Raw genomic sequence first — 23,133 nt, 5'->3', positions numbered from 1 at the left:
GTGGGAAATAATACAGCTGCAAGGATCCATTGCAAAAGACAAATGGGGGTGGTGATTTGACTAATGAGAGGTGGTTGTTTTGAGGTCTTAAACTGACTGAAAATAAATTACTGTGTGTGTGTGTGCATGGCAGACAACTGCTGTATTTTTCCTCGATGTCCTTGAATCCATCTTTGAATTCTTTGAGAAGCTTGGAACGGTTTCAGAATTTTGAAAGAACCCAGAGGGAATTTTCCCTCGCTGCTGGAACCGCTGCTCACAGCTGGAAGACATTTTTAAGATCCCACTTATTTTGCAGTTGGTAATTTATAGATTGCAGATAAATCAGCTGTGACAGAGATGTCCTTATGCTGCATTAGTTGTAAAATTTTATGCTTTTTGTTTTTATGTGTGTATGTATGTGGACACACTGTAACACAGTTTTTATCGCCTCCATTTTATTTTATTTGTTTATGTGGTTTTACTTTTTGGTGATTGTTTTTAGGGGTGGGTTTTTATAATCGATTCATCGATTAAAATCGATTCTGGCTTGGATAACGTAAAATCGATTCATTAAAATCCTGAATCGATTTTTTAATATAAATTTATTTTGTCCGAAATGCCAGAATCTCTGGTGACATCTCACAAAATTTCAAGAACCACCAAACAGTAAATGAGAGCAGGTACAGGGATTCTGCACATAGACTTAAACACACAGCGCGACCCGCGGATCAGAATCAGTTAGATGTCGCCTTTCTCACAGTCGGGGCTGAAAGCCGACAGCTCGCTGATCCGGGTCCGCGCTTTGTGTTCACGCCCTTTATGCGCTGATTCTAAAGCTGTTAGTTTGATCTCTCTCCAAACAATATTGACCGAACCAGCAGCAAAAGAAGATCCAAACGCTTCACATAAACATCGTCATGAATTCACTCTTTTACTGTTTTGCTTCCATTGCGATGCGCAGCTCTCTCTCTCTCTCTCCCTCTCTCCCTCCCCCTCTCTCCCTCCCACCCTCTCTCTCTCTCTCGAACAGTTTCGCTTTCTTCATTATTCGCTTGCTTGTTATGCACAAGTCTACTGTTGCTTACAGCGCTGTCGGCCGCTGTTTTTTTCCCTTTTACATTCTTCCGAAAAGAAAACCTCATTTCTGCTGTTCAATACTGAACAAATTTAAACTTTTTAATATTATTCAAAATGCAAAATGCTTAGCCGTGTGTCTAATAAAACCGCTGTAACGTCAGAGGTAATGTTCATTAATTAATGGTTTTCTTTCGTTTTTGATGTACTGCAGAATATTTTTATAAAATCCCAGGCCAGGAAAATCACCTTCATGTTTTTCTGTGTTTTATCTTCAGCTACTTTGACACAAAGGCATCTGCTGTGATGCTCACACCTTGGATAAAGTCTTGCGAGTGTCAGCTTCCTTTTTATAGATACAAAAATATGTAAATGTTCTGATCTGAATTATACTTCTGACTGTCAAAATTTCCCAGATTTAAATCGAATCGAATCGAATTAAATCGAATCGTGGATCGAATCGATTTGGGACCTTGTGAATCGGAATTGAATCGATTCTAGAAATCAGTGACGATACCCAGCCCTAATTGTTTTGGACCCAATGACACACAAAAACTGAAATTGTATTTTGTTGGTTTGTACAGATCTGAGCTCACGGCACAAGTGGTCAGTTTAAAGAATGGCTGGTTCAGCTCCGTGGCTCTGGCTGGTCAAAGCCGGACCTTAACAAAGGAACAGCTGCACCAATGGAGAATCTACAAGAATGGTTTGAAACATCTGTGGAAGTTGTTGAGGGACGCTGACTCTTTGCTGCCCCCAACTGGACGCTTTCTCTGTGCAGTGGATCAGCTGCAGAACTGTGTCGATGATTACCAGGTCAGTATAAAAATGTATTTTACAATGCAGTGAGAAAATTTTTTTGTTTTTTTCTATATAAAGTCTGACCATGAAGTTTAAGTAATCCACCCATAAAAATGTGGGGAGATTTGCTACGTTCATGAAGATTTCACAGTTCTCAAACCCACAGACACTGAATCAGGGCATGCGTGTTACCAGGAGCACGCTCATTGTTATTTTTTACGAGATTGTGCACTAGAAATTCCTCCTATGGCTGCGGGAGTACATCAGCAAAAGACATGTCTGAATGGCAATCCATACCATTGTGTGACAGCATGCAAAAGTTGTTGTTGTTTGCCTAAACCAACACAATCTTTGCTGATGAACCAGCCGTACTCACCAGGCTTAGCTCATTTGTCTATGTGTTCAAAACCAGAATCAACAGAGACAATTCAATTCAGTTAACCTCAGTGTTATTTTATATAGTTGCCTCAAGGCGCTTTGTATTGTAAAGTAAAGACCCTGCAATGATACAGAGAAAACCCCAACAATCAAATGACCCCCTGTAAGCAAGCACTTTGGCAACAGTGGGAAGAAAAAAATGATCTTTTAACAGGAAGAAACCTCCAACAAAACTAGGCTCAGGGAGGGGCGGCCGTCTTCTGTGACCAGTTGGGGGTCACAGCAGACGTGACAGCCATGCTGTGGAAGAGAGGAACGAAGGAAAAGGGGACAGAAAGGGACTTCAATCTAGAGCAGCTGAAGTCCCAGAGATGCATGAGAAGAGGGCTTTGAAAGGGAGATCAGTTATATTAACTTAACGTTTTAGGTTTTTAATGTTTTTACTCAAAAGTTTCACCCTAAAGACTATTTCTCCCCACATTTTTTCAAAGTGTATCACAGAGTCTCTGGATCAGCACTCCACTGTGTACACCCAGACACTGAAGGCTGGAAAACATCTGTGTGAAACAATGAAGGACTCAGAGTGTTACAGTCGACTGCAGTCAGAGTTTCAGGCCATAGATGAAGCCTGGCAACGAACCACATCACTACTGAGGGAAAGAAGAGACATGCTTTACACCACTGTTGAGGTAACATGCCTGTGTTTAATTTTTAGCATTTTTATGCTATATCTGAATCATCAGTTATTTAAAAGTGTACGAGTAAAATCCATATCCGAATCTCACTGTTTTGATTAATAGTCAAAAGACTTTATACAGTTCAGAAAGACCCAAGAAACCCAAAGCTGAAAATTCAGAAAACATAGAGGTCAATTTGCCATAATTTCCTGGGAATTCACTACCATCAGGGAACTGCAGGAGACAGATTCATGTGTCACTTTTAACAAAAAAAAGCCCACCCGCGTGAAAGGTTTTTATCAATCATTAACAATAAAGAATAAGTTGAACTTTGGTGAAATAAAGGTCAGCACAGCAAACTCCTTCCCATTGGTTTTCACTGCATGAATCATATTCATTCAGCTTAGTTTTACTCCATAGCCTCACCAGGAGGGCCCAACCCACAGATTTATAGCCGCTGACAGAGCAAGTCGTTCTCATTCACTTGGATCATTTCTCGCTGTTCTGTCAAAGACATTCGCCAGTTTTATGCACAAGGTGTCCTTTGGTGGCTGAGCTTGATATACTGGATTGTGGCACCCAACACATCATACCCAACATGTTAATACAGCATGAACTGCTGTATTTGATTTAAACTAATCAAGCCTAACCCAAAGGATCAAATGAAAGTATCAGGAAGTAAAATTTAAAAAAATAAATAACAAACAACAAAAATGAGTGCGTTTTATTACCACACTCCTAACATACACTTGTAGCTCTCTAAAATAGAACAAGTATTGCCTCAACTGTTGTATCAAGGCTCCAACACCAAAGGAAATATTTTGCATAACATGGAAAGATGTAGGTGAGAAAGAAAATCTACACATATAAAAGGCAAGATAAACATTTACCATCCACTCTCCAGCTTAATCAAGAGACAGCATATTAGGTTTTACCTTAAAACTGCATTTATATCACTGCCTGATATGTTTTGGGTATTTAGAAAACTGCACCTTCAGGAAAATCAAGAAAAAGAGTGTGTCTGTGCACTAACAAAGGAGTAGGAGGTGTCTGCTTTGCATGACCCATATCTAGGACCTGATCCCAACCAACCCATACATACACACACGCACACACACTCAGGCTGGTGTGTTGCCCTGGCACTGAGCTCCTGCCAAGAGGGATCAAAGAGCGACTCAAATCTCTCCATGATCCACATCCAGAGACAGCTGGTTGCCAGTGTCTGCCCCTTTCATTCCTTCAGTGCTTTACTGTAAGACCTAGACAGACCAGACATCGAACAAAATACCACCCTAATCTTATATTACAAGTAATACCTTTAAAAATACCTTTAAAAATACAGATACATGAGCACACCCTTTCATTATTTTTCGTCAAGTCCTGCTAAGCGTGCTTGCTCTCTGACTATTAGAATATTCAGACCCTAACATTTGTGTTGGGTGAGCTGTGTTAATTATGACATCTGACTGGTTTCGTGACCAGAGAGAGGTCAGGCAAAGTTGTGTTAACCCCTTTAAGCTCAACAGGATCCAACCCGGACAAGGGAAATCCCTCTGAACAGCGTTTTAAAGGTCAGATCACACATAGATTGATAGAAAAACAGAATTGACTACTGCAGACATCATACAGAATAATATATTACATTTTTAAGGACCCAAAGAGCTATGGTTTTGTAACATTTAAAAAAAAAATTTTCACTCAGGATTTATCACAGCATCTGAAAGCTTGACTGTTAAAAAACTAAGAACACTGATGACATTCTGAGTTTTTTCCTTTTATGAGGTTCATTAAATTTATTTTTGGAAGGCACATTTGGTGTCTGATAATTTAACATGTTAAAGCTGTCCCTGTCTTCTCTGAGGCATTTTATTGATGTGTTTTCAAGCACACTCCAGAGATCTCTGACCGCTCTGTGTCACACTGCTTGTCTAGATGTGGTCTCGGTGTCAGGATGGAATCAGCAACATCGTGTCTGAAATGCACGAGTTAAAGATGAAACAACAGACGTGTGAAAGACCGGAGGACTCCGCTCTTATCCAGGTGATTTAATATAATATTGTAAAGGATGTGTTTTCATGTGTTTGTGAATGTATGAAAAGTAGAGGGATATAAATTGTAGAAAACTGCTGCGGGTATTTCAGAGCTCCACTTTTCTAACAGTGGAGTGAAAATACATTTCATAACATACTGTTTAAGAAATGAAGGCAATTTTTGATAATAAAATGAGCTGCTATGCTGTATGATTTCCAGACATAATAGAACCTTTTGTACTCAGTTGTGCAAATGAAATCTACCTCTATTCATCAAAGCAGTTAAAGAGCTTTTAAGCTTTATTATAGTTTTATTGCAATCAGCCTTCACAAAGTTTCAACAGTAATGCAACTCCATATATAATACATGTGGATGTTTGCTACTTTTCCAAAGCATTAAATTATCTAGAAAACACACAGTCTGTAATTTACAAGTGTATCAAGATCAAATATGTAGAAATATGGCCTTTGGTTCTGTCAGTGCAGAGAAGATTAACTCTGTTTAGATTCAATTTAGATTTTAATGCATGAAAATACATTTAAATTTGTGCTTTAATATATCAAGGACTATCAAGGGTTTCACTTGCATTCCTGATAATAGGGTTTTCACATTTTAGTACTGCGGCTTCTTTCGCCAAGGACAGTCACCTTCTCTGCTTCGGAAACAGTCTTTGAAAAACTCTTTGTCTTAACAGAGTAGGACCTCATTCTCTGCAAATTAATTCTCAGAATCAGATCCACATGCTGCAGAAAAACAGGTACTGAGGGTTGCCAGCAGTGGACATTGTGTAATTTACTGAAATAATATACTTACTAAAAAGGAACAGAAGAACAGAAACTGTTTTGTCATTGCTGTGACACTGAAAATTTGACATCTCTCTATGTATGCCATTGGCACCTATATGACAGTAACCTATCATTTAAATCCCAATAAATCATTTGCAGTTTTCTGGACTGGTCTGAAAACTAGCCAGTTTCTGAACACTTCAATTTCATCAGTAGCTACCCCCATCCCACCAGAGAACCCCTGAGTTTACCCCCACCCCTCCTTTATTTAATATCCCCATGCTTTCACTCCCCTCCCCCTTTCTACCCCTTCTACCCTCCCCCTGTCCCGTCCACATCCTTTTAATCTGGACGGTCAGAGCGAAAAGAGAGAAGCGTGTTCACACACAACTTGTACATGGCTATCTGACCGGGTGCTCAAGTGTGCATGCTTGTGTGTGTTATGCAGGAGACTGAGCTCTCTCTGCAGCATTTGGCCATCGGATTGAAGGAACTGGCCAACATGAAGACGGACCTGTCCCAGTATGTCACGGCCAGTGACTCGGCTCTGCTGGAGAAGCAGCTGGAGCAACTCCACAGTCAGTGGGAAGAGCTGTGTATGAAGGTGAGAACTGACAGAGAAGTTTATATGTAAACAGAGAGCGGGGGGACTGTGTGTCTTAGGGACTGCAGATGAAACAGGTAAGAGAGAGAAAGAGAGGTTGGGGAGAGAAGGAGGGAAAAGTTGCTACCAGCTGTGTTTTGGCGGTGACCAGCAGCACAAAGCCTTACACCACACACAGAGACACGCACACAAACACACACAGACACTTACACTCATTTGTGTGAGAAAAGAGCCAGCATGCGCAGGTTCATGGAGGGAAAACTGCATCTGTCTCCTTTTCAGCAATTTGCCTCCCTGCAAGCCAAATGACTTGTTTGTTAATATTTCCTCTGTAGTTTGGTGAATCTCACAGGTTGTTTTTAGATTGTATCCAGCAGAGCTTGTTCTGCTCGTATCAGCCAAGTAAAGAGAAGTCTTTTTAAAGTGAGAGCTTGAAAAAGTCAGGCTACCACGAGCAGTCACATGAAGCTGTCTAAAACAACAGGGGGTTAATTCTGTAACTACATTATTGCAGAAAGTAGCTCCGCTGTATACACACAGGCTCAAATTCCTGCGACTAAGTCTTTCGGCTTAGGCACAAAATCACTCTTTTTCTTGAGAAACACACAGTTATGACAAGCTCTATACATTTTTGTCAGGGATTATGGTTTAATTTATGCTCATGCTAATAGAGTCCCCAATTATAGTCCACCTGCCCCTGTCTTGGCAGGAGTTACTGGGTTTCACGGTTATAGCAACAGCAGCCAGGAATGCATTGTGTGTGTAGTACTCTTGTTTTCTGTATGCAAACTGAAGTAGTTAACCTTAACTTTGCACAATACCATCATGTAATTGCCTGAAAGCCATCTGATTTCTTCCAGTAAAGACCACTCACTCACAGTTAGGTGTGTGTGATTTTTGTACTGAATCGTTTTTGTTAGTTTGATATAGAAAAGTCTAGACAGTAGTCTTAAAACGAATTTTTGTTAGTTTCAGCTGATAGATCACACCAAACATTTTTAATCCGTATTCATCCCTGACTTGGCCGGGGGGCGTGGATCTGAGCCACTGCAGTTTCCTCTGCATAGTTAACAGGTGGTAGGTGGGGGAAGCCACCGGAATGGGTCTGATGAGCAGATGGCTCGGCTGGGCTAAGGGGGATTCAAGGGACTGGATCTATTGTTCCAGGGAAGCACTAAGTCCTCACAGGGTGACCGCGGCTCACAATGCACCCTAAATTCTCCTCCATTCCGATGCCAGTTCATTAAAACCAAAGCGGGGCTCATTTTAAAATAAAAGTGTCACTGAGCAATAAACTATGGCTGATGTAACATGCCCCATGGGCATGCTAAGCCCTTTAGCTTCAAAAAGATTATCACCCCCCGCAGCAATGAAATGGGGTGTTTTCATGGTATTAAGCTGTCATTAGGTAAATGGACCTTGTTAATTTCATCAAATATCAAGACTCTCCTGGGGATTTTTCTCAATTCAGTTGATTACTGATGAAATGCTATTTAACTGTAGCAAGAGAACATTTTTGCCACGTTTTAATCTTTAATACCATGTAATCACACATTTTTATGCTTTGGGGCTTTTGAAGTGCCCTACAAATTTCATCAGTTATACACCCAGTTGCACCAAGTTCAACCACACAAATGCTTTTTTGTGCACTATATTTGGGTCAGACTGTTTCTTGGATGCATACCAAGGGGAGTCAAAACAATTAACCCTGTTTCAGACTGGACTGACAGTCATAAAGAGGTTCGTCACCACTCTTTTTGTTGTTTCCTGCAAGTCGACAGTAAATTTGCCAACGAAAGTACCACGTTTACAACTATAGATGATTTTTCTCTCCATGATCTGCTTGTTAATTGTAACAAAACATTGTAAAAGATCTTGGAAAGTTTTAGTTAGAGAACCAGTAGATGTGCTCTGCACCATAGCACTTTGTAACTGCCAGCACTGAAGATTTATTAGAGTGAATTATTTTAGCGGGGCTTTATATATTGTAGCAGTATACCCAATGTGCAAACATAGCATGGTGATTATCTGAGAATAGGTAGTTCACACTTGTAATCTTTAACTTATAGCACTGCTTAAACACCACTTTTATTGCTTTGACTCTTCTTAGGTGTCATCGCGCAAGCAGGAAATCGCAGATCGTCTCAATGCGTGGACCATCTTCAATGACAAAAACAAGGAGTTCTGTGATTGGCTGACTCAGATGGAGCACAAAGTGTGCCACCGGGGAGAGCTGAGCATCAAAGAAATGGTGGAGAAACTAAAGAAGGTACGAGGCGTTGCCCAACACTAGAGTTTCACAGACAATAATCACCTCAATCAACAAAGGGATTGTTTATGGGTATTATTTTGACATTACTTTGAGGAAGTGTGTGTTCCAACAACTAGTTCATGAACTAAGGCATTCATATAAGCTCTATTTTAAGTCCATATATGAACTACATGTGCTGTGTTTATAACAGATGGTGGCCTAGAATTGATGATCTATAGGCCTTTTGTTTTTTCACAACAGTTGTCCTTCCTGTCTCAAGATGAAGTATGATTTCAGTTATTTTAGAGGTTGTGTTTTTTTGCTTGTAGATGACCGGAGAAAATTGGAGCCCCTTGTCAGTACTTTTTATTAAGATAGTAGCTAAAGAAAATACTTTCTGGTAAAAAACCCAGTGCTTAAGGGAATGGAAATGGGCAGGTTGAATGACTATAACTCATCCATTTTATGGCTTTGCACTAAAACTTGATTAGGTGTGAACTTTTTCCTGATGAAGAAAAAACAGACAACATTTGGCTAATTGCCCTGTATCGTTAATCATGAGTTTTGATGTGGTTTGAGAACCACTGGAATAGTTTCCAGGTTTTCCAAGGTTACTTGCTGTTTTAAGGACTAAATGTTCACAAAGGATATAATGTTCATATATCAGCATCGTTTCATGTTTCCTTACAGGACTGTATGGAGGAAATTAACTTGTTTAGTGAGAATAAAAGCCACCTGAAACAGCTGGGAGAGCAGCTGCTCTTAGCCAGCGACGAGGCCAAGCAGGCACAGGTCCACGAGTCGCTGCAGGAAGTCAACCAGCGCTGGCACAACCTCTTCCACCAAATCGAAGCCAGGTGAGAGCAACCACAGCCGCCACAGAAGCTGCATGGTGTGACCTGCTAACAAAAGTGTTTATTTATGCCAGTTAAACACTTTGCAAAAGGCACTTAAGAAAGCAAATTGTGTATATACAGTGTGGCTCCCCATTCAGGAAGCACCTTTCAAAGACTAAAGGTAAAGTTATGGTAAGAATAAAAGATGAAGTGTGTATTTGTGCATGTGGCCAATGGTTTATAGAAGATTCAGGTTTATTGTGTACAGAACCAGCAATTCACATCATTATCCCCCCACCGAGCACTTTTCACATCAAACCTGCTCAGCAGTAAAAGGCATAATTAAGGACCAAAAAGGCTGTAATTAAACAGCAGCTCTTCTGGGTATCCATCCACCTGCTGCTGCGTTAGCTATGCTCTGCAGCTGTCAGGAATACATGGCCTCCAATGTTCAGACTGCAGAGGTTAAGCCTCTGTGTTTGTAAACTGTTACTGCCCCCCCTGACCCCTTAAAAACAGATGGACAGTCCTGTGGAAGAGCAGGAGATACAGACTCCTCTTTTTGCACTGCTGTTTAGCCCCTCCACCTCTATCATGAAAAAAATTGGCTGCGCCTAGCCTCAGACGGGAGCATATGTCCACTCTGAACCCCCCCACCCCACCCCCACCCCGTAGCCTGTCACTGGGATAACTATTGAAGGTGGGTGGGTGGGAGGGAGGCATATGTCGGTATGTATTAATTGCTGATTTTCAAATTGAGGCCCTCTCAAAAGACCCAGTGAGCAGATTTAAGCTGGCTTGACCACATGTAGACAAGATGGGAGCCAAGAATTCTTGATGGAGAAGAGTTTCTCTGCCATCCTGTAGTCTGCCAATAGATGAACTACACTATCTCTGTTTTTTTAACTGTCTGCCTCTGCTAGAAACATGGCATGCACTTTTTAACCCCAGAACAGTCAGCCAACGTGTGCTAGTGAACTTAACCGAGCAAAGTCCTGGAGCCTAAATTAATTTAGATGCTTCTAATAGAAATAAAGTGTGAAACTATGAGGTTTCTTTATACACTTCTGTATGTAAATTGTAGAAGTGAAAATTCTGCACGAATGAGGAGCATTCATGCTCCTTATCTATGTTTTATTTTCAATAGCTAGTAGGCATGATTTAAATAGTCGTGTTTGTAGCTAAATCTTTAGTTCAGGGAATAATTATCTAAAAACATCATACTGGATTAAACAAGTACTGTAAGAACAGTAGATGCCTTTTGGAGGTCAGTGTCTGGCTAACTTTGAGCCCTCCTGTGGTCAGCTGTACTTTATAGCCATGCATCCTCTCTTATCCTCCAGCTCCTTTCTGCTTCATTTTCTCTATCCATTCTCTTCGTGTCCTTTTCCTGAGCGAGTGCCTCTGACCGGGTTTTGTTTCTTTGTTTGGCCTCGGCGTGAAGCTGCTGGCCTTTGTTAGCCTGTCAGAGGTGCAGAAGGAGTGAATGGGAGAAAGAGACTGGTTAGTGGACCGAGTTGGTTGCATCTGCAAAGTGGAAGAATGTGTTTCTGAACAGAATTTATACTGACTGTATTAAGCCACAGTAGTTTCTCATATAAACGATCAAAATATACATTAATGTTTTGACTGAAGCTGGGAAAATGTTTGAGTTTGGGTTTTTTCTTTTTCTTTTTAATTTTCCATTTTAATCCATTCAGTAAGTGTGTCTATTTAATAATGTGCTTTTTAATAAAACAGTAAATTTGACATGACTAATTATATTTTAGCATTGAAAATATTATTTTGATTATAGGGCTTGCTCATACTGATTCATTAACCTTTAGATAAACTAGAGAAAATATAAAGTTATTTTATATTTGCCTTAAACGTTACGTTGGTTGGCCCAATAATATCCATGTATTCCTCTTACTCCTTTATTAATTGACCAAACAAACTTGGCATAGAAGTACTAATGAAGGTCCTCACCCATGTCCAATGACAACATCATATTATCTAGCAACCACCTACAATGGGTTTCTATGAACCATTTGTAGGTCACTTTCATTTCTACTACTACTTTGATGTATTTCCAAATACTTAAAAAAAACTGTTTTTTAAAAAAGAGACAGTTTGTAAAATGTAAATAAAAATGAATTCATTGATTTGCAAACCTGATAATTTTAGTGAACCTCTGCTCTTTTTTTACCTAATCGTGTTACTGATCTGTCAGCAATTTAACTAATTAGTAACAAAATTTTCCTCCAGGTGTTTTTTCTTCTTCTTTTTGGCTCCACTTACATTTCCAGCCTTTTGTTGGCCACTTCCCAACTTTTTTGAGGCCTGTTGCTGCCATAACATTCTCTCCTCAAATGTTAAAATGTTTTATTTCAATATTTAGGATGTTTTCTACGGTCTGTTGTGAATACAATTTGGGTTTGACACAGCATCCCAACTTTTTCTTAACTAGGTTTTCAAAATATGCCGCTCGTTTACATTCTCACTTCTCCGTTATCTGTTGGGACCCTTTCATACATTCTTGAGGCAGACAATCACACTTGCAGCTGGTTTTTTAGTGCTTATTATTTCGGTGGAGAGCGTCTCCACTCTCACCCTTGACAGGCTCTGCTGGACCTCGTCAGCAGAGGAGGAAGGATCAAATGGGTAAATTAACTCAAACTCCCAAATGGGGCACACTTCAGGCTTTTAATGCTCAGAAGAGAGCTTTTATTGTTCCATACGTTGCTATGACACCAGTCACTGTGGCGCTCTATGTGTGTGTGTGTGTGTGTGTGTGTGTGTGTGTGTGTGTGTGTGTGGGTGTGTGTGTGTGGGTGTGTTCTTTCATACGGGTGTTAGTTGCCATGGTTACTTTAGAAGTTCTAGTAAGGATACCTGAGAAGGTTGAAGGCTAGTGAACTCCTTCTTTTTCTTCTTCATTCCTTCCTTCTTTGCTTCCTTCCTTCTTTACACTGTTAATGCTTAACCCTTGAAAAGCAGGACTATAAAATAATTGCCAGAAAAAGTCTAGAAATTCGCAATGGGAATGTTGAAACTCCTGATGAAATTTATAAATAAACAAATAAATATAAATGTGCATATATGAATTTTAGTTTCTATCATATTTGCTACATCAGGCATTTTTAAATGTATTTTATTTCCTAAAATGTATTGTGCAATTTATTTAAGATTTTTGGGGAAAAATAGTCCTGATGATGTAGAAGTCTCAAAAACTCTTAATAACTATGATACACTTAGCTTTAAAGGGTTAGCAATCATCAGTTTAGTACTTTGATTACTTTAACCCTCTAAGACCCGAACTCTTCCACGGCATGCATTTTTAATTTCTCTTTGATATTTGGGCTGATTGGGACCCGATGAATGTAAAAACAAAGAATTACCAGATTTTTTTTTTTTAACCTAATTTTTGTTTCTAAGAAAAATGAGAGCCACATGTGAGAATATTCGTTTAAAATTTTGATAGAACAGTGGCAGTATAATGTCCTCGTAAGTGGATATCAGGCCCTTGTAGAGCAAAATTGAGTATTTTGGTCTAAATAACCCAAAACGTGATGTCCACATACGCCAGGTCCTAGGAGGTTAATTATTCACATTTTTTTTTAATTTTGTAATTAGTTTGTTTACTGTAAGGTTTATTGTATTATATATCATTTTTTCTCCGTCTTTCTCTCATTCACTAGTTTTCTTTACCCTTATTTTCTCGTTCATATCCTTTTTTTCTTTCACTATTCTCTGTGGTCTTCTGTACTTTTTTGTATTCCCATCTTTTTATTCAATTTTATTTCTATTGGTTTTTGTTTTTTAAACTCAGGTGATTGTTCAGCAGTTTCATCACTTAATTTTAAACCTTAATAAGGGTTGAAACCCCCAGATTGTTATTTGTTAATATCAAATGAAGGCGTTCAAAGAGATTTTTTATCTTTTTTTTTTTTTTACATTGATGTGGTTGTGTCCTTTCAGGGTGAAGAAGCTGAAGGAAACTCTGGTGACGATCCAGCAGTTGGATAAAAACATGAGTAACCTCCGCTCATGGCTTTCTCGCATCGAGGCCGAGCTGTCGAGACCCATCACCTACAGCGTCTGTCACGAACAGGAGATCCAAAGGAGGCTGGCAGAGCAGCAGGTGGACTTCACAACACCTTATGACATTATTATTATTATTAATGTCAAACAAGCAATTTGACATTTTTAATTTTTTCCCTTTTTTTTGTAAACCCTTTTTCTCTCTTTTTTGTTTGTTTTAAAGGTTCTTTTTCACTCCTTGCAACTCTTTGTCTGTTTATGATTAATAATTCATATCTGTCCTTTGTTTAATTTGGGGAGAGGTGGTCACATGCAGTGCCTCACTGTCCTCTGTCTGTGGACTGATGTTTAATAAATGAGGTTTGTAGCACAGTATGGACCAATGTGATACCTGTCCTTATGTCTGTCCAGGAGCTGCAGAGGGACATTGAGAAGCACACGGAGGGCGTAGCATCCGTGCTCAGTCTGTGCGATGTGTTGCTGCGGGATGAAGATGCTACTGGTGGCACTGAGGCGGAGAGCGACTCCTTGCAGGAGACCAGCCGCAGCCTGGACCAGCGCTGGAGGACCATCTGTGCTATGGCTCTGAATCGAAAGCTCAGGTACTGTAGGAGCTAAAGAACATACTGATGTTTAAACTTCTATGTCTGTTACTGTAATTTTCTGTACTGTCACAAATATAATAAATGAAATATGACAAAATATTAAACAAACTGGACCCAAATGTCGATTTGAAGCTCATGATTTTTAACACGGGGTCTTCTTTAGGTTACTGTTCAACTGATGTCACGACACAGATTCTTTTCTAAATAATAATTCATGTTGATTAAAAGTTTTAGGTTAATGCTTTAGACGTACGCAGAGTCTGAACATTACAGAAACAAATATTCCATCACGATGTCTGCTCGCAGGATTGAGGAGACGTGGACACTCTGGTGTAAGTTTCTCAATGACTACTCCCGATTTGAGGATTGGCTCAAGATGGCTGAGCGAACCGCTGCCAACCCCAACTCAGCTGATGTCCTTTTTGCTGTCGCCAAAGAGGAGCTCAAGAAGTTTGAGGTCAGTTGTTGTGAGGTTAGCTTGATGAAGATTTGTTTCTGTTTGATCATCAGTAATCTTTATCAGTTTGAAGTCGGACGTTGCAACTCAAGGGATGAACCAGTGTTGTGTTTATGCAAAACAAAGTACCAATTTTAAATTGTGTCTTTAACCAAAAAGCTATTATTAAGGAAGGTAGACAAGGAGAAAAGGCTGAGGTATGCCAAATTACACAAGAACTGGAGTGAAAAACCGTGGCAACGCATTTGATGGAGTGATGAATCCAAATTTTAAGTGTATCAGTTCAAATCGTCGTGAGCATGAGCTGCCAATGCAGTAAAAGTAGACTTGGATAGAACACATAATAGAACCCTATCAGTCATAGATTGTCCTTGAGACACTGCAAGAATAGTTCAGGCTATATAAAAGTAAAGGTGGTCCCAAATATTGAATTTCAAGGTCATTAAAAGAATATAAACTCTGTCTTTGCCCTATATATTGTATTTCCATTGATGTTTGCACATGTTTCAATAAATCTTAGATAAATGTTTTTCATTTTCTTAGAAAAATATAATAAAGAAATCGAGGATGTTTCAATTCTTCACACTGAGGAAATAAAGACACTGAATTGTCCATGCTTCCTCTCTCTTCTTCAGGGTTTCCAAAGGCAGGTTCATGAGCGACTGACCCAGCTGGAGCTGGTCAACAATCAGTACCGCCGGCTGGCCAGGGAAAACCGCACCGACCGAGCCAGCCAGCTCAAAGCAATGGTCCATGAAGGCAACCGGCGGTGGGATACACTGCACCGAAGAGTGGCCGCCATCCTCCGCAGGCTCAAGGTACAGAAACTTTTATTTTTGAAATCTCATTTTAGATTTCTTTTCAATTTATTTTAATTTCAGTCAGTTTTCAGAGTACATTTTCAGTTTTAGTTAAATTTTTGGTCCTAATATGGAGCTGGTGTTTGTCAGATTCACATAAAGGCCACTGACTCATTGAGTGTATTTTTGTTTTATTCTAATTTCAAAATCACAACATGATGCACGCAGGCAATGTTACTTTCTTTGTTTGACATTTAATTAATAGGCAAATTCGTTTGTGCGTCCTTACTGAAATTATAGTAACGCGACTGCTCGGTTGCAGCATTGTTCAGAACAGTTTGAAATAATAATTGTGTAATCAGTAAAGCTGTAAAAAGGCCCCCTGCTAATGTGTTGATCTATGAAACGGGCTGTTTCTCTTAATAAATGTCATAAATACATTTAATTCTGACGCCATGTGATTTCTCCTCGTTTTAAAAGTCAAATGTTTCCAGTTGTTTTTATAAAAGCTGAAATTGTCTTGTGTTGCACATTTTACTGTAAATCTCCGGCTTATTATTTTAAATTGACAAGTTGGCATTAATGTCAAGCTTTCACTAGAGGATGTAATGAACTGCTTTGCTTTCTTCTCTCACAGTATTTCACCAGTCAGAAGGAGGAATTTGAAGGGACCAGGGAAAGTTTGCTGGTGTGGCTGACCAACCTCGATCTGCAGCTCACCAACGTTGAGCACTTTTCAGAGAGCGATGTCCATCAGAAGATACGGCAGCTCAATGTGAGGCACAGCTCATGTACTGTACACACACAAAACCATGTCTCCTAGTGATTATAAGAATTGCATGTTAAGATGCTTAAGGTCTTGGCTTTAGCTATGGCAATATTTTGGAAAGAATTATTTGTTGAATGCTTTTACAGATATTATCAGAAGCTGCGTTTTGTTCCTTTGGGTTTAAAGGCTCAATCTCTGTCCACTCATTTATCCCTTCGTCTTCCTGCAGAGTTTCCAGAAAGAGATCACCCTGAACACTGAGCGCATTGATGGACTGATTGTGTTTGGAGAGGGCCTGATCCAGAAGAGCTCACCGCAGGATGCGGCGAAGATAGAGGAGGAGCTGGAGGAGCTGCACTCCTACTGCCAGGAAGTTTTCAGGAGACTGGTCCGCTTCCATCAGCGCCTCAGCCAACCCCCTGTAAGCCTAGGCGCACACATTTTTCAGATTCCAGTCTAATTCAAGCAGATATAACAAAATGTCTAACATATTATAAATAAAAAAATATCCCTTATCATTTTATAGATTTTCCTTTGTATGACTTTTATACATGCATGCAGTTTTTTGTTCCATGTTTTTAAACCTATTTTAAATATCCAGCAGAATATTTTCCAGATATGTTCGTAGTTTTTGGCACCGATCCATACACACGTGTTTATTGCTTGATTCTATGCAATTTTTTCAAATTATGCATAACATGTGAGAGGCAGTTCTAAAACTAACAAGGACTTGGTGTGTGTTACCAGTGTAAGGACAGGTATGTATCATTCACACTTGGCTTGGTTTCTCTGTCCTAGATCACAGAAGAACCAGAGATCCCCTCTACCACCTTTTCCCTGGAATCAAGCTTGGAGCTGATTGGCCGACCATGGCTTGGGCGTAGCTTTGGAAGCCTTCCAGCCACACCCACTCTCCTGCTGTCCTCACCCCTGGTGCGTTCAGGGCGGGAGACACCGGATTCACTGGCTTTGGAGTGGGACCACACCGTAGACGTAGGAGGGTCATCATCACATGAGGATGATGAGGAAGAGGAAGAGAACGAGGAAGAGGGAGCTTACTTCAGTGCGCTGTCAGGTATCTTTAAAGTCTGCCTCCAAGGGTGTCAAACATAAGGCCCGGGGGGCAGAACTGGCCCACCACAGGCTCCAATATTGGCCACTGGGAGGCAGCTGCTCTGATCACAGATAAAGACAACCCCATTTATACCAAAGCACCAAAATAAATAAGTAGTAGATAAATAACAGTGTTATTTCTAACAATTTAACCCCAAAGAGTCGTGCTGACAGACATCCTGGGTCAGCCCAGACCTGTAAAATAAAAGTTAAAAAGGGAGTTAATAAGAGGTACAAAACATACAACTAACAAGTAACTCCTGCTGTCATTCTGCATAATCACAAAGAGCCAAGTCAAGTTCTAGAGACTGAGAGCAACTCAGCATTTAACTTGCATCGTTTTTGTGATGAGTCACTGTGTGAAACTTGCTTGACTAACTGCCAATGAAGACAAAGACGAAAGCCCAGCGCACATTTTTTAAAAACAGGGAAAATCTGCAGATGTCCTGAATAAATTAGAGAGGATAAACATGTACATTTCTGCCTTGACAGTTCAAACTCGGTAGTTTAGGCTGTGAGTTAAAAATCAGTAATCAGTATTATTATAAAAATGTCAGGTTGCTGAGATGTAAAGTTTTCTTTGTTTGGTTGTTTAGTTTTCACACCAGCTGAAAATGAATGTTATTCACTACCAAAAAACAACTGACTCATAAACCACAGCTCAGTCATAAGCATGGAGACAAACGATCCACAGCATCATCCATCGGAGCCCTAAAAAGCAGACCAATGTTCAATGTTGCAAAAAAGGAGGCAAGCAGACAAAGAAAGAAATCCAAAAGACCAAAAGACTTGGACAAGTTTGAGCCTTTTCCTCTCATTTTTCAGTTTTTAGTTTGGATTCTGGAAGAAAGGATGTCTTGTTTTAAAGAGATTTCTAGTCTGACCCCTCTCTCCTCGCAGAGGTGGAGTTGACTGAGACCCTGGAGGAATTTATCGAAGCCTCAGAGGCCCCGCTCGCCTCGTCACTGGGTAGGCTCAAGAGCATCTTCAGCACTCACCGCTCTGCTCTTCATGCCGAAATATTTCCAGAGAATAGCTTCCTGCTGCTCATGTATCACTTGGCATCCAAATGCTTGTTGTGCTGTCTCTTCCACTTGGATACTTTACTGGTTTAAGGAAAAAACACCTCGAGTGTCCTTTTCTTGTATATTTGTAATATAAATGCCCAAAGTCTCTACACTTCAAAGTCCTGGTCTGCTTATGATTGATTTATTTGAGGTCTTAATATTTTTTGCACTTTTAATGGGTTTATTTTTTTCTTCAGGAGATTTTTTATCGTTATCTGAATTTATGTCTTCCCTTTTTCTCTTTTACATCTTACTTTCAGCGGTCCAAACTTTGTTGTGTTAATTTCAGCCTCTTTCATTTCATCCTTTCATCCTCTTCCAACATCCTCTTTTATCTTTGTCTTTTTTTTATATTGCAATTCTCCAACACACTCACATTTGCCCACCTCACTGTCCTCCACTAGTTTCTAGAACTTTACAGTGCATGTAACACTAGGAGGTAGGAAAATGTTGTGCTGTGTCATCCATAACATTATTGTTATTTATCAATTTCCTTTGATAAATAACAATTCCTACCAGTCTATGCAGGTGTTTTCCAGTTGTGGCCTTGCCTACTTGGCTCTTTGTGCTGTAATCCCTCTTTTTACCGCTCAAACATGTGAAATAAGCACTGAGTAAACACCACCATGCAGATCTTTGATTTGTTGTTTGCAGGGTTATTTGTTTGTTTTTGCTCGAGTTACGTTCCAGATGTACTTAATTTAGTAGATCTGAATACATCTGATTCACTGTAGTTGAACCTCGAATGTTTGCTTGATCACACCAGACACATCAGCTAAAGAGACAGTAGTAAATGCCAGATGCAGATCTTACAGTGAATCAATCCAAAAACTCCCACAAAGGAAAGTTAAGACCAAATGGTTTCTTAGCAGAAAGCTGGTGTCCTGCAGTTAAAAGGAGACCTAATGCTTATTTCCAGCTCCCTTTTTTTTATTCTGCAGTTCCATTAAAATAGCATGTTTCCACTTTTTTTATTCCAAAGAGAAGTCTGAGAAAGACCTGAGCATTTTTGTGTGTGCATATTTGCAAATGAGCATCTAAAACTGTGAACATCCAACACTGAAAAATATGTCAAAATAGGTAAAAGATAATAAAAAATATTATAATAATATTGAGAATACAGTATATCTAAATGTAACATTACTGGAAAATACTGACAAAGACTCATTTTTTATTATTTTTGCATCTCAGCATCAAGCAGGTCGGTGGCTGTACAAGACTCTCCGAGATGGCAGGCACTGGGAGACAGAGAAACTGAGTCTGATACAGAGGGACACACTGAGGCCACACCCACTCTGACCAGTACCCCTCTAAAGCCGGGATATGTACGCTTCAAAAACTTCTCTCTAGTAGTTAAACTAATAATAGCTCACTCTTGGGAATGCATTTGAGACAAAATATGCAGACCGTGTGCTCCTCCAGATGTAATAACTTAAAGTGTGTTTGTTTTGTTTCCAGCTGAGTCTCATGTCTGAGTGCAGCAGGAGCATAGAGAGCATCAACAGAGTGTCGCTGATCCTGGATGACGTGGAGCAGCCGGAGGAGTTCGGTCTCATGGGACTGAGTGCCTCAGACAAACAGTCAGGTGAGCCTCAAAGATGCTGAACGCTTTGCAAAAATCAGCAACATCAGGTAAACTATAAACTGTATGTAAATGATGGATATAGTAGGCCATAGTAACCGTGACATCACACTGTTTTCAAAAGCAGGTTTGCGTTTTTGTTTTTTGTTTTTTAAATAATATTATTAGCACTCTTTGATGGCTGAGGGCTCATTCTGGGCTGTGCTAACTACATATTGTTGTACCATCCCGGAGGAGTTAAGCTACCTGTGTAACCTGTGTAGGGTCCAGGTATCACTTCATGTTACCAGTAGTGCAAAACTAGTGAAAAAACAGTCAGAAAAGTTGAGGAAGGAAAAATGTCAGTGGCTTCCAGCTGTAAAACCACTCCTGTTTTTGAAGGTTGCCTCATTGTTGCCCCTTCAGTGCAACTGAGGGTAATTTCATTAACACCGAAGCAGCGGAAACTGATCAGTATCACAGAAGTTTAATTGACTTGATACTATTTTCTCATTAAAAAGGGTTACTCAAATTTTTTTGAGCAGTGTGTTTACTACCATTTCTTAAGTGAGTCAGCAGTATCTTGTGGTCTCATTTCTTGTCGCTTCAATACTTGCCGTGTATTTTTCTGCTTCTAGTCACTTGAAGTTGCCAAATATCACTAAATGCTCTGTGGTGTCGAGTCATCACTTCATTGTCAATCACTTTCTGTGTAGACGCAGCATCAGTAAGCAATTGGACTAGAGCCATGCCCTGTATTGTATGCTGCTTCTTCTGCTATTTTATCCAGAGGTGTCCATAATTTATAAATAAGCTTGGTACTGTCTTCAGTAAGACCAAAATAGTGACATCATAAACCAAACACAGAAGCATTAGCGCATAAATCAAGTGAGCAGAAGGTTCATTTTCTCACGGAATACTATTGCTTCATTTTGAAACTGAATAGGTTGCCCCCTACTGGCTATTAGAAATAGTACTTCTTTTGCACTTCCACATCAGCTTTCCTTTTCAGCTACATCAATCTTTTTTATAAAGTCTCTAACTTGAAGAAATGCTTGAAAGTAGTTTAAAAAAAGAGGGAGGGGTTGGACAAGAGTCACTGAGTGGTGTTTAGTGCTTTAATATCAGTGCACGAACATTAGCTTAGACTGCAGAGCTTTGGCAGGAAACAATTATAAACATTGCAGCAGTTTAGCCAGTGAAAGCATTTTAAACCCAGACGTGCATCCAGAAAAAAGCAATGCAAGTTTGGCCTCTGTTTCCTCTGTTAACTGGCCCCTTTGCTGCTGTTTATTTCTGTGAGCTTGAGCATCTTCAGCATATGTTTACATTCAAAGATGTTCGTGTACTCTTAGGTGTGATTGAACGCTGGGAGTTGCTCAAGGCACGGTCCAGATGCAGTGAGCGTGACAGCTCTGAGGAGCCTCAGCAGCTCAGGTGTGATCTCGACAACATTACTTCCTGGTTAAAAAATGTGATCCCGGAGCTGGACCGCCTTCAGGAGCCTGACCCAGCAGCCTGTATTGAGGAGATGGAGGCCAGAGCTAAAGAACTAAAGGTAAGATTTAATACTAAACATAAAAAAGAGGAATTTGTTTTGATCATTAAAAAAAGCAAAAATAAAAAAATGGATGATTGCTTTTTTTTTTTTTTTTTTGCAGGAGATGCAGAAAGTGTTTACTCACTACAAGTCTATCATGCTGTCAGTCAACCTGCAAAGTGAGGAAGCTCCAGAAGCACAGGAGAGACTGACGAGTATGAACAGAGACTGGAGCAGAGCGTGTACTGGCCTCCAGCAGTGGGACCTCAGCCTGAGGAAGAAGCTCATGCAGTGCCAGGTAAGAGGAAATACCACAACAGACTATTAAAAAAAACTCGAGACTTGTTTTAAGACTTGAAAAATATTTTATTCACATCTTAAAACCTTTCTAAACTTAAGGATAACAGCAGTATTAACACTTTGATGAATGTTCACTGTTCAAACAAGCTTTCACAAGTAACTGATTTTTGTGAAGTTGCAGAATCTTTGACAAGTGACAAGAAAAAAGTGACAAAACTATTTTCAACTTGAATTTTATTGATAACATTATTATTTCCCAATTTTAATAAATAATACTTAATTAAGATTAAGTATTATCTTAATTAAGTATTAAGTGTTATTGTGAATTATGCAGTGATAATTGTGTAATGACTTTCATGCAAATGCTGGTGCAAATAAAGTCACTGGCCACTTCATTAGTTACAGCTTGTTAGCACTGGGTTGGACCCTCTTTTGCCTCCAGAACCGCCCTGATTCATCATGACATAAATGAGGTCAGTTTTGTACAGTTAACTCATTGACATGTTCACAAAAGCAGACTGAGATAATCTGAGCTTTGTGGCATGCTGGGTTATTGCTGAAAGCATAAATAAGTGAACATGGTCAGCAACAAGACTGAGGTTTCAAGACTCAAGAAACCAGCCTGTCTGGCACCGACAACCATGCAACATCACCATTCTTCCCCTTTCTGATGCCCTCTTTGAAATTTAGCAGGTTGTCTTGCTGCCATGTGATTGGCTCATTAGATTCTTGCGTTAATAATAAGTTGTACCTAATATAGTGGCTGGTGAGGTCTTGGTGAAGTTGGTGCATGTAAAGCATACAGTGTGCAAAGTATTAACCTCCTAGGACCTGGTGTCCACATATGTGGACATCACATTTTGGGTTGTTTAGACCAAAATACTCAATTTTGCTCTACAAGGGCCTGATATCCACTTACGAGGACATTATACTGCTACTGTTCTATCTACTGCTCTTATTTTTCTTAAAAACAAAAATGAGGTAAACAAAAATCTGGTAATTCTTTGTTTTTACATTCATCGGGCCCCAATCAGCCCAAGTATCAAAGAGAAATTAAAAATGCATGCCATGGAAGAGTTCGGGTCTTAGGAGGTTAAAGAGGAAAACTATTTTTGAAAAGCAGATGGCAAAAATGTTTTTTTCCTACCATAATTTGGAAGGGAAAAAAATCTAGTTGATGTAAGTAGAAATTAAAATGTCAAAAATGACATGAGCTGAGGTTTCAGCTGAACTGCTTCACTGTAACAAATGACCTTTAACTTTTTCCCATACAGGACTTTCATGAAAGCCTCCACTCTTTGCTGCTGTGGCTCGCTCACGCAGAGAGCAGACGCTACGCAGTGGACATCGGCCACCCAGACACGACTCTCACAGCGCTGCAACAGCACAGCAACACCCTCACTGTAAGCAGAGAGGCATGTTTGGTTACCCAACAAATTGAAAAAAAGTACTGTCCTCACAGATCTGCTGCTGACACTG

The 23,133-nt window shown here is 39.8% G+C and overlaps 1 protein-coding gene across 1 annotated transcript in view; it reads left to right on the top strand.

Annotated features, from left to right (window-relative positions):
- Positions 1 to 23,133, top strand: part of syne2a (spectrin repeat containing, nuclear envelope 2a) — an 88,352-nt gene that overhangs the window by 64,128 nt on the left and 1,091 nt on the right. The window contains exons 94-112 of the mRNA XM_085383119.1: positions 1,641 to 1,872; positions 2,727 to 2,924; positions 4,845 to 4,952; positions 6,177 to 6,332; positions 8,443 to 8,601; positions 9,274 to 9,440; positions 13,380 to 13,542; positions 13,854 to 14,044; positions 14,354 to 14,504; positions 15,140 to 15,322; positions 15,942 to 16,079; positions 16,303 to 16,494; positions 16,872 to 17,148; positions 18,087 to 18,155; positions 19,445 to 19,578; positions 19,712 to 19,838; positions 21,170 to 21,372; positions 21,476 to 21,652; positions 22,929 to 23,057. Of these exons, the coding sequence (XP_085239245.1) occupies positions 1,641 to 1,872; positions 2,727 to 2,924; positions 4,845 to 4,952; positions 6,177 to 6,332; positions 8,443 to 8,601; positions 9,274 to 9,440; positions 13,380 to 13,542; positions 13,854 to 14,044; positions 14,354 to 14,504; positions 15,140 to 15,322; positions 15,942 to 16,079; positions 16,303 to 16,494; positions 16,872 to 17,148; positions 18,087 to 18,155; positions 19,445 to 19,578; positions 19,712 to 19,838; positions 21,170 to 21,372; positions 21,476 to 21,652; positions 22,929 to 23,057 (3,154 nt within the window). The remainder of the gene's footprint in view (positions 1 to 1,640; positions 1,873 to 2,726; positions 2,925 to 4,844; positions 4,953 to 6,176; positions 6,333 to 8,442; positions 8,602 to 9,273; positions 9,441 to 13,379; positions 13,543 to 13,853; positions 14,045 to 14,353; positions 14,505 to 15,139; positions 15,323 to 15,941; positions 16,080 to 16,302; positions 16,495 to 16,871; positions 17,149 to 18,086; positions 18,156 to 19,444; positions 19,579 to 19,711; positions 19,839 to 21,169; positions 21,373 to 21,475; positions 21,653 to 22,928; positions 23,058 to 23,133) is intronic.

This window comes from Rhamphochromis longiceps, linkage group LG15, assembly GCF_057381845.1.
Source record: "Rhamphochromis longiceps isolate RC_006_pf linkage group LG15, R_longiceps_female_GT1.1, whole genome shotgun sequence".
Classification (NCBI taxonomy): Eukaryota; Metazoa; Chordata; class Actinopteri; order Cichliformes; family Cichlidae; genus Rhamphochromis; species Rhamphochromis longiceps.
Note: the sequence above shows the minus strand (reverse complement) of the source record. Positions and strands in the feature narration are given on the sequence as shown.